The following is a 12,152-nucleotide window of genomic DNA, read 5'->3' on the forward strand; positions in this document are numbered from 1 at the left end:
AGCTCCCCGGAAGCGGAAGAACCGCAAACGTGTTATTGGAGCAAAGGAAATGATGAAGAAGAACCTCAGTAAACATATTTAAGAACATCCGTGTGAATATCACGACAAACGAACTGCAGTTGGAGCTTGTTCGGGGTCGATAAAGAACAAAACAGAAAACATGGCCCCTCCGATTCTCTGAATCACTGAAATTCACTGACATGGACGTGGATAAGTCGACACCTCGGAGGACTCCGTTCCGTCGTCGTGATGAATAAAAGACACTTCCCGTTTGTCGGACTCTGCTGTGAGAATGTCATTGCGAGTTCCTCTTGAACGCCCCTCATCACCTCATGACTCGAAATCAAGCCTCCATATCGAAACGTTCGTTTTATTGCGTGTAGGCCGCGTCTCTGATACGGAAAACCAATCGCAGCGCAAACATTCACCATTTTAACAAATATAAACGATGACGCAATCCACGTTGTGCTTTTGCTTTTCTTGCAATCCAACATGGCGGAGCGCGAACGTGGTGACGTCATACGCACACACCCCCACACCCCCGATTTGAAGCCTATCTCAGCGAATATCAGCAGCGTGGATGGCATTTCCCATTCCATTATTGTGCTTTCTAACGTCCGATAACTGCGAGGGAGGGAGCTACGACAAAGGTTAACATTTTAATATTAAAACGTGTTATTAATAAAATCACCAACGACGATCCATCAGACGACTTAATCGGACAAATGAGCGTTTTCCTCGCGCAGTTGGCGGCTTTGATTTTTTGAAGGCGTTCAACGCATTGTTTTGTTTTCTATTGCTTTGAGGTTCAATGATGAGATGTGATAAAATGTCAAAGTAACAGTAAATCGAGAAAAACAACAACAACAACAAAACACATAATAATATACAAGGTGCTGCAAACAGGAAGCGCGTCACACTTCCGGTTTATGGGACGAGGTGATGGTGAGTTTGTCTCGGAATGCGAGTTTGGCTGTAAATTTTGTGTTTACGTTTACATTGTCTGCCTGCGCTTCGGGTACATCTACAGGCTACACTTGCGGACCGAACTCTGGGACTGGGACTGGCCGTGTTCAGCGCTCTCGTCTTCACTTACTACACGGTGTGGGTCCTGGTTCTGGTGAGCTTCCCCGGGCACCGCCGGCTGTTACACCGCTCAACGAAGGATACCCACATGACCACGAGGCGGTCGTTTGTCCCAGCATGCCTGTGCTGCACTCACCTCCACAAAAGCGCATACATATCCAGTGGTTACCTGTTTAATATATATATATATATATATATATATATATATATATATATATATATATATATATATATATACATACACATAATACCCCTTGATATGATCTTACATTTTCAGTGTAGCCAGGTAATTTATTGCCCTGCAATTACATTCGTACTGTATGCAGCAATGGCTGATACTTTGTATCATTGCTGGCAGTGCACATGTGCTGCTGATGCAGTGCCCCCCTGTATGTTAACAAGCTCGAATGAGCGAAGATCCTCGTCCTCTTAATGATGACGTCATAATAACGAATATGACGTCATTGTGATATATCAGATTTGCAAGAAATTATCTGTGCTAATGCCCGGCTTGATTCCCGCAAACAAAATTCAAAAAATAACATGTTTCGGAGATAATGGTATTGGCGATTTCCATTAGAGGTGATATTATGACGTCAACTTTTTTTTTCTCGGAAGAATTTCCAAAACCGGAGATGGTTACTGCCTGCATGTGGGCTTTCTGCATATACATGGCAAGTTTCACGAAGATCTGATGAAAACTCTGGGTTGTGAAACAAAAAAAAGGAATGTCATAAAAATTGATATGACATCATATGTGCGGTAATTAATCTCTGCTAATGCCCTGTTCGATTCCCGCAAACAGAATTCAAAAAGCTTGCCGAGTTTCGGATAATTTTTTAGGCGATTTCCATGAGCAGAGATATTTTGACGTCATAACTTTTTTTTCTCGGAGGATTTTTCAAAATCGGAGATCGTTACTGTCTGCGCAGGGTATTTTTACATATATATGCCAAGTTTCAGGAAGTTTCGATGAAAACTGTAGGCTATGAAAAAAAAGTCCACAACAAGAAGATGAAAAACAACGTGAGCAAGACTGAGAGATCCTCCACGAGGATCTAAAAATCAGGAATTTGTCCAGAATGACCGTGATGGCACGTCGCTCTTAAGGAAAAACAGCAAGCCATGTTTAACGGCCACAAACAACCTGTTCTGTCAAACGAGTCGGCCAACTTAACGTCCTTCAGACGGCACACACATTGTTGCCTTTCCCGGCATGTGAGGCACGATGATGACAAGTTAGATCTGAGTTGGGATTCGTACCCTGGCTATACAATTCAGATGAGTATGTATACCTCCTAAGTTATCCTCCCAACCCAGGTCCACAATGGTGTACATTTATTGCACGTGCTGGCGAATGGGGTTGAAAAAGATGGAATGGTAAGAACAGACAAAAAAAAAAAACGGTGGAAGGGACATCATTGAGCATAAGGTGGGGTATCAGAGGAGTGTCAAAAGTTCTGCCATATTTGCGTACGTAATAATTAGACGACCCACAATTTTTTTTTTTTAATCTGAAAGGCATGAGATGCATTTCATTATCAGTAAACATTTGAGACGGCAAGCTCCGGCTGGATACAAACCTCAAGCCAATTTACCAAAAGTTCAAATGTGCAGCGAGCAATCGTCCTTTCCCGTGACGTTGAATCGATCTCATTTTGCTAATTTGAAATCAATCAATCTTTGCCATTTGTGTAATTGTACGGTTTATGGAAATATCAGAAAAAGCCATGATTGGAATTGTGAGTCCACTCGTGCACAACGAACAAATTGACATTCGCCATCGTGTACGTGTCACGTGAAGAAGCAGCAACATGATAGAGCTTTCGCGGTTCCTGCTGTCGTAGAATAACAAATGTAAGAAAAAACGGTCCCGCTGGAAAGCTAATGATCGATTCACTTGGAACAAAAATTCGTGTCCATTTAATCATCGGGATAATCGTTTTCAAAGCCCGTGTTTCTGGAACGTAAGAAGAAGATGCGGGAATGGGAGCTTCATGCTGCCGTTTCAACGGCAACACTCATTATTCTGAGAGCAGGAACTTTTTGGAAGGATACTGGAGGAGCACACATTATTATACAGTATATACACTCTTGGGCACAAAAAAATATGAACCAAGTCAAGTTTTTGTCATAACTTTTACCATACATTAAAAAAAAAAAAACACCAGACCATGCAGAAATAACTGGACAGATCATTGTGGAACAGCTTGTCTGTTGGCTTTGTTTAAATAATCCGGTCTTTTGGTCAAAGTTGATCATAATTTACAAATGCCCTTCCAATAAGTTTGTCCTGAATGTCGGCCCAAAGATTCTCAATTGGGTTCAAATCGGGACTCTGACTAGGCCAGAACACAAGTTTCATGGATTTTTTCTCCAATCACTACTTGGTGGCTTTTTCAGTATGGGCAAGGGAATTATCTTGTTGTAAAATGACTTCTTTGCTTTCCTTTCCAGGAAATAACTTTTGTAGGCTGGGAAGTAATCCTTTCTCTAATATTTTCTGGTATTCCTTGGCAGTAATTGACTGTTCACACCTTATTGGCTCATCAACACCAGCAGACGAAAATACACCCCAGACCATGATTCCACCTCCTCCATGCTTCACAGTTGTTGAAATTGCACTCAAGGTTGAATCTCTCATCAGATCTGCAAAATCAACGTTCTGGGGCATCACTGCAAAGCTCCAGTCTTGATTCATCACTCGACAGAACTCTCTGAAAGCAATCAATCACAGTTCCCATATTCAGCCAAAAAGTGCAATCTGTCCTGAATGTTTTTCTTTGATAATTGAGGCTTCTTGGCACATCTTCTTGAGGCAAAACCAGCATCAGTCAACCTTCTTGTGATGGTCCTTCTGGAAACGGTCTTGTTTTCAGCAGTTCTGAACTCCTCTGCCCGTTTCCGCAGGCTTTTCTTTTCTTTCCTGGAGAACTAAAAATTTCAGTCGCCTGTCATCTTTACTCGCAGTGGCTCCAAGCCTGCCAGATCTCTTCTTCCTTGCAGTAGAACCAATTTTCTGGAACTATTTGTGGTTGGCAGAGAAATGGGGATTTTTCTCCTCATTCGGGAGCTTGTAGATTTCAGAATGTCTTGCTCGCATAAGAATACAGTTTGTACAGTTGTACATCATAGCTTGTACAGGACAGCAAAATATTTTTATTGACGCAGAACAACAAAACAATCTTATCTTCATTTTTTTTTTTTAATGTTTAAAATTTTGATCCATTTTGTCTTACCTGAAATATTGACCTTTAAAGATGAAAGGCAAAAATATGGAAATTTCATAATATTCCTTTAATTTGAGAACAAAACTTCTTAAAACACTTTTTTCACAAAAAAATTGTAGTAAATCATGCGGAGGGCTTTTAGCTACTGTAACACGAGTAATCAGTTTAAACTGGAATATGTACTGGGCATCTCTGGCTCCACATTTGATGAAAAAAAAAAAATACCCACTTGGCTCATTTTTTTTGCCCCAGAGTATATAGTCACACTTCTCGGAGCAAGAGAAACAAGAAAAAGAGCAGAGATTGCAGACCCTTGCCAGGACTTCTTTTGAGTGGTGTATTTTTATAGGTTTTAGGAGCTTCATGTTGCCGTTTCAACGAACCATTATATATATATATATATATATATATATATATATATATATATATATATATATATATATATATATATATATATATATATATATATATATATATATATATATATATTACAAAATTAAAAACTGAAGGAACTATAATATGGCTGCCAACCATGTGACCTATGATATATGTGTGAACCTTTTGTTCCTCATGGACAGGCAGTCAAACGTGTAAAGTTTCACCTCTTTGTTCAGCCACTTCAGAGAAGATTTTTGAAGATGTTTTTTTTAACAATATGGCTGCCGATTCACGTGATCGATGACGTGAAAATTTTTTCCTATGGACCATTTTATCCCGAGATGACCATCAAAAATTTTCATACTGATCGGATGTGGCCTTCTACATATGCAACTAGAGGGGGAGCACTCGGTAGAGTGCAAAACCTCCGCCGCCAATACTGCTAGGTCACTCAAGTGAACCTGATATCCTATTCATTCAATTTGACCTCAACAGTGCTCAGAGTTATAGTTTGCAACTTTCCCTTTTACATATTAATTCATTCGTCATAATGAGATTCCTTGAGATAGAAATTGATTTTACGTGGGTATATCCACCTGAAGTTCCAAAATCAGCCGCAATTATAATTTTGGCATGTTATTTTTGTTGGAAATCACTTATAACATGAAGAAATGAAAAAAAAAATCGAAATTTTGTTGAAAAAAAAGTTGCAAAATTTTTTTCTCTAAATTTTTTTTTGGGGGGGGGGGGGTTGGAAATCACTTAAAACATGAAGAAATGCAAAAAAAAAAAATTCAAATATTTTTTCAAAATGGCCACCATAGCGGCCATATTGGATTTTGGACCAAGTCCAAAATCTAATGGCATGATCCTTGGACCAGACTTAATCCCCCCACCAAGTTTCGTCGAAATCCAGGAGTTTTTCCGTAATACTGTTCACAAACAAACAAGCAGTCATAGAATGGTACTTACGAAATCGTCAACTTGACCTCTGACCTTGTCTAATAAAAGCTGTCTCTCGAGATGGGAGCGACGCAAACCAGAAGTTTCAACAATGATTCTGTACAAAACCATCAAAAATCGTAATGTCGACCGAAGCAAAAATCTCTTTCTCCACGCAATTATTTTATATTGTTGCGATTTCGCGCCCGCCGGCGTGCGATCGGCCGATCGACTCGAATGGCGGCCGCCTCGCCCACCGGAATGGACAATTCTGTCGTGACCCTCTCGGAACAACGCCGGGAGCTAGTCACGGGTGGGGGTTTAACACCACCACGACCGTGCCAATTGCCCACCCATGCAGGATAGGGTTGCTCGCCAAATTCGATCTACCTTAGTACCTGCGCGGATGGTCGACCGGGCGATCGTACCTCGCCGCAGGCCGACTCCGGACACGAACCGCTGAAGCGATCCGTTACGTGCTATCGGGATAACCGAGCGGTGTTATCGTCGGCCTCGACGGTTCCGATTAATTATCGGGCATTTTAAGCCCACTACGAACCCTTTTACGTGAAGCAGGATGGAGGGTCAATAAAGAAACGACGAAGCGAAACGGGAAAACAGTTCACACAATGCACATTTATTACGCGACACACGGAAAGCACACATATACAGCCAAACAGTCAAAATGCACCTATATCAGGAAAAGAAAAGAAACAATGACGCAGAGTTACTACCGAATACGCGTACACACGGCAACACTTGTACAGTTCTACTTTACAAGACACGGCGCCAACACACATTTACTCAAAAGCAAAGGAAAGAAGCCACCCTCATAGACGAGGGGCAGACGGGCCTGTAGGCCAATGTGTGCGCGGGACCTGAAGGAGCGGCCAGGTCCGCGAGACCGGGTGGGTCCTACCCGCGTCCTCGTGGCGGACGAGCCGCAGACATGGCTGTGCCCCGACTCCATGCTCCTTCGCGGGTTTCGTTGGCATGACCCTTGGAGTGGGGTGGGAACGGGGCCCCCTTTGTTGCACTATCTCAGCGCGGGGGAAAAGTGGGAATTGTTGATGCTCTGGGGGAGGGAGAATGGCTGGCTGGATTAGGTCCCGCTACGAGCGATCTCCCACCGCGACCTCGTCGCCGACCTTCTCGCCTCGGACCCGAGCTCCTTGGCCTCTTCCCCCAACTCTCCTCAGTCGACTGCAGAACCCTACTCGGTGCCTTTGCCACCCGACTCCACTCTCTGACACACTCTGCTGCTGTCACACTCTGCTTGATGACTCTCTTACCAAAACTCTCACTCTCTGCCAAAACTCTGCCACGATTCGCCTTGCGCTCGGCGTTTTATAGGCCGCCAGGAGAACCAATATGCAAATTTCCGGATCAGGATGAGCTCGGGGGTGGAGCCACGCTCGCCCATTGGACGGAGGAAAAGTGGGCGTGAACCTCCCCTGATCCTAGAATTTGCATATTTCGATTTCACACGGACGCGCCTGGAGGCGGGGCCAAGCCGCTCTGCGCTTGCTGATTGGACGGATCAGAAGTGGGCGTGTAGCATTCTTGATCCGAATTCTCCCTCGGAGAGGCCGCTATTTGCACTCGCGGCTCGGTGCGTATCTTGAACGAGCCCAAGACAGCCCGACGCTCATTGTTCACAGGTGGTGCAGGAATGGCCGTAGAAGGAGAGAGGTGAGGGTGGTGGAGGGTTTTTGGTGGTGGTTTGATGGTTATGGCGGTTCAAAATAAAGATAGAACAGAAAAACGGCTATCTCAAAGCGTCGCAGCCCGAATGAATCACATAAATTCCCTCAAAACAACGGGTTTGGGGCTAACTGCACATGTACTTAGAGTTATCTCACCTACGGGCCCTGAATGTTGGTTTGCGAATTTCCACAGCCGTAACAATATTTTATCAAATTCACAAAACCGTAATATTCGGCCATCCACCAACAATCTTTACATAATCCGACGGCTCAGCGAGTCAGGCATGCGACGATAACCTTTATTGGGATAAAAAAAATGACTTTTAAACACCATCTTTATCAAAAACACCGTCAGCGCGCACACGGAAAACCTTTACGCGACTCAACGATGCGTCTGCTCGAGCGCACTGCATCACGTGACGACCCGTGACGCGTCGAGTGAAATATTTTTTTATACAATCTTAAAACGTCTCCAAAACATCCGATTTTTACCAGAATTTCGACAACCGAGTTTTAAGCGTCCTAAGCGATCGCAAAAACCGAAGACAAAATTAAAATCGAAGTTAAAACGAACTCGTAACATCGAGCGAAGCAAAAATACTCCATTTCTCCACATGAATTTACGGAATTATGTTTGACCTCACTCTGACCTTGACCTTTGACCAAAATCTAATCAGCGCTCGCCACCACCCTCCTGAATCACGTGGTGTAATTTGACATTGGTAGCTTCTTCCGTTCTCGAGTTATCGTGCCTACAAACAAACAAACAAGCAGTCATAGACTGGTACTTATGAAATCGTCAACTTGACCTCTGACCTTGTCTAATAAAAGCTGTCTCAAGAGAAGGTAGCGATGCAAACCAGAAGTTTCTACGATGATTCTGTACCAAACCATCAAAAATCGAATATTTGACCTCACTGTGACCTTGACCTTTGACCGATTTTTGACCAAAATCTAATCAGCACTTGCCATCACCCTCCTTTATCACACGGTGTAATTTGACATTGGTAGCTCCTTCCGTTCGAGTTATCGTGCCTACAAACAAACAAACAAACAAACGGAAGTCATCAATATACTTACGAAATCTTTAGATTTCGTAAGTTACAAACACACAAACAAACAAACAGAAACTGAAGTGATCAATATACTTACGACACCTTTCGATTTCGTAAGTAACAAACAGAAAGGGGTGAAAACGATAACCTCCGATCTTCGATGGCGGAGGTTAATTATGACGTCATAATGGCACCTATGGCCTCATAAAAAAAAAAAAAAACTCATTCCCTATGAGGAGTACTTGCCATGTTCCAAGTTTCAATTTTTTCCTTGGTGCCGTTTCAGAGATAGAGGTCCGAAGTTGTTTTCGTTTTTCCAATATGGCTGCCACACCACATGACCTATGACATCATAATTAACACTAAAACATTTTACATCAGTAGTCACACCAATGGTGAAAATTTTGTCTATGACAAGCGGTTGCAGAGAAAAACGCAAGTTCTATGCGGACAAACAAACAACCGGACCCAAATGCAATACCCTCTCCTTTGGTGAGGGTAATAAATATATGCCTTACACAGAAGGAACACACAAACCACAACAACAATAGCGACGACAACGACGACAAGCTGTACATGCTATTAAAAATAAAAATAAATCATTTTTTGTTTTTCCCCACACGTTTCACTTCATTTTAAATCCTCGGTGAGATTCCCAGAGAAACATGCAATATGTTTGTGAAGTGCAACACGCTGTCTTTTGATTAAACCAGTCAACAGAGTGAAGGATACACACGTCTAGTCCAACTAATCTTCCACACTCTTGGCCCTGTTTTTGATTTCCCTTTTTCAAGTCCCACAATATTTTACACTTTTCAAGGCAACGAACAATTCGCTGCTCACCCTTCCAAGTACTGCACCAGGTCCTTGCCAGGTCGTAAATAAAACTCTCCACCACTGTTGCACATCTTCACAAAAGCGTGACTGCTTGATGCTGGCTCTTAACACATTGCTTTTCAACCCCCACTTCCCCCTCACCGCCCCTTTTTATTGTTTTCAAGCCTTTTGTGGATGAGGGGCAGCCGGTCCAGAAACTGTTCCCTCCTCGAATTTTTGCCATTCTCCTCCCGATTGTTGCTGTGCTGCTGGCAGTCATGGGGTTCGGTGAGTATGTGAGATGGATCACACGTCAAACGTCGTGCAAACGTTCTTGCATCAATTGCATCAATGATTGGATAACAAGCTCCAAGTTTGCCACACACACACACATCAAATTTTGATAGATAAATTCATTGAGGTTCAATTATGCAAACAATTGTCTTGCATAATACAAACCAACTACTGTAATCCAAGAAGTGGTGATGTAGTTTGGAAGATCCAAAATTAACAACAATATCCCCCTTCCGCCACGCGGCGGGGGATAAAAACTGAAGGAACCATCAAGCAAAGCTGCCCAATAATGCTCGAGTGTTACGTTTCAACCTCCGAGTTGTCTTATTCCCGGTATTAGGACGGTGTTGTGTGAGATGTTAAGCATCCTATCAAAGAGGAGGTGAGAAATGCGTGACTGCAACAGACGATGAAAATAACATCAGGTCTCACCAGCTGCTTGTTGCAGTCGAGTGATGCCCTTCTCTCCTTTGGAAGGATGCTCAACACATTTCCTAATATCTGCACAGTTTCACATGAAGACCACTCATTGCTGAAACTTCTTTTGTTTGCAGCAGATGGCTGTGGGGTAGCATCATTATCTGTGGGCGCAGCTGTGCTGCTGATGCAGTGGCCTTCTGTAGATCAGGGCTGGAATTTGTTCAGGGTGCCCAGCAGCGATAGCTTGCCGACACTTCACGAAGGACACCTTAGGATCTTTAATGCCCACAAACGAATGCCGGGTTGAAATGTCATGCGTGTTTAGCGACTGTTCAAGTTGGCAGTGCCGATACCACTGCAGGTGTTTACTCCAACAACCAAATCAGGAAGCAACTTTCACATGCCTCTTAGAGGTATAGGATCAGAGTACATTCTTTTCAGATAAATAAAGAAGCCATCCAGACAGCTGTTCCACTCTCAAAATGGCTTATCTGTTGAGCTACTTCCAAATCGATTTGAATAATCTTTTGGGATTAAATGCCGACAGTCACTCTTTTTTTTTGACGAAGGCACCATGTCAGGTAGTGGATGTAATCTCAACTACCCCGTCTCCCAACTTTGAGTAACCTTCGATGTGATGCGCAATTTTATTTTTATCAAATGTTTTTGTGAATTATTAGCTTTTTTTCAAACTGTGATCAACAACAGCCAAGGAAATGCTTCAGAACATGTGAAAAGCTTCAGACCATTCCCAATTCCACATAATAACTGTTACATCACACTCCCAGCCTGTATGTTTGACCAAGTTGAACACGTTTTCTGCTCTGGATTAACACATATTCAACTCTTATTTCTCCAACAGGGACATTCATCATCTTTGTGACTTGGAAACAAAAGAGCACCAGCAAAAAGGAAAGATGAATAAAGTTTGTTGAACTCCACCTTTGGTTTTATCTCTCGAAAGTTGTGCCAGAGTCAGGAACGCAACACATCGCCTTCACTGGGCAAGGTATAATCACTGGCATGAAGACTGTACATTCACAACAGTTATCGTTTGGATGATAGAGAAATGGGAGGGATTCAGTCACACATCATTAACGTGTCACTGCACTACATGCTTTAACCCAGTCAAATGGACTGGAGAAATCCAGCAATTCCTTTAAATGGATATAAAACTCGATAGTTCAGAGAACACCTTTCCCCACACTGTCTCGAGAAACAAGGACATCGGCGGGTGGGGTCTGAGCAGCAAATTTGATTTGACATGATGTAATATTTTGTCCGAGTACTGCAAAACGGAAGGTTTTTGAAAGTGGCAATAAGTGATTTGTGTTCTACTCTACAATTCATTTGATAAATAAATAAAAGATTCTAAAAGCTGAAGGAAAAAATATATGTATTGGGGGGAAGTTTATTGCCGTTGATGCAGCATCTTGTACACCACCTTATTTAACACGTTGCATTAGTTATTTTTGTCCGTTTGTGTTCTTTATGACATCCTTAATAACAATGTTTCCTGTTTGGAATTATTTCCAATTTTGTTTGACTGCCGGACAGGCGTGGGAAACGTGCATTTAAAGAACTCTTAAAAGATGAAAAGCACACGATTGGGAATCACATTTAATATGCAATTAAAATATTAACTTGACACCTCTTGTCCATGTCAGCCTCCGCCATGGTTAATTATGTGGAGCTTTTTTTTTTTTTTTAAACAAGTCGTACAGACTGGGCTTCATCATTCCAGTCTACATGTTAGAATAAACCATTCAGGTGTTCCATGCACCCCTTACAGAATGCTCACTGCCTACCCTCTCCCCCTCCCCTTTTAAAATGTGTCCTGCCTTGAAAATACATAGAAAACCCTGAAAAAAACCCTGAATAAAGTTTATTCCTCTGGAAGCTGCTTGGACTCCTGAAATCAACCATACTGTGCCTTGTGGCTGAAATCCTGTCAATGACACAAAACAGGAAATTGGGAAGAGCAAAGAGTGACATGTATATGAGGTAAGTAAATAAATAATTTATGAATACCTTGAACCATAAATGCAGAGGATCGGATCCCGACTCCACCCACCCCGACTCATGGTTAATGCCCCATCCGGCTCACAAGTGCCCAGAATGAGTCATTTACAGCTTGCCTCTGGCATTTCAAACCAGGGGTCAAGATGCTATGCTGATGTGGAAATACACCACATGGCGGAAAGTATGTGGACACCTGCTTGTCC

At 42.6% G+C, this 12,152-nt stretch overlaps 1 protein-coding gene across 1 annotated transcript; it reads left to right on the forward strand.

Annotated features, from left to right (window-relative positions):
* Positions 1–768: 768 nt before the first annotated feature.
* Positions 769–11,826, forward strand: DPM2 (dolichyl-phosphate mannosyltransferase subunit 2, regulatory). The gene is made up of 4 exons (XM_085844881.1): positions 769–945; positions 1,031–1,120; positions 9,399–9,501; positions 10,790–11,826. The coding sequence occupies exons 1-4, from the start codon at positions 943–945 to the stop codon at positions 10,846–10,848; spliced, it is 255 nt and encodes an 84-aa protein (XP_085701007.1). The 5' UTR covers positions 769–942; the 3' UTR covers positions 10,849–11,826.
* The last annotated feature ends 326 nt before the right edge of the window (positions 11,827–12,152 follow it).

Source organism: Eptatretus burgeri, chromosome 1 (assembly GCF_056783735.1).
Source record: "Eptatretus burgeri isolate ZD-2024b chromosome 1, Ebu_testis_v1, whole genome shotgun sequence".
Classification (NCBI taxonomy): Eukaryota; Metazoa; Chordata; class Myxini; order Myxiniformes; family Myxinidae; genus Eptatretus; species Eptatretus burgeri.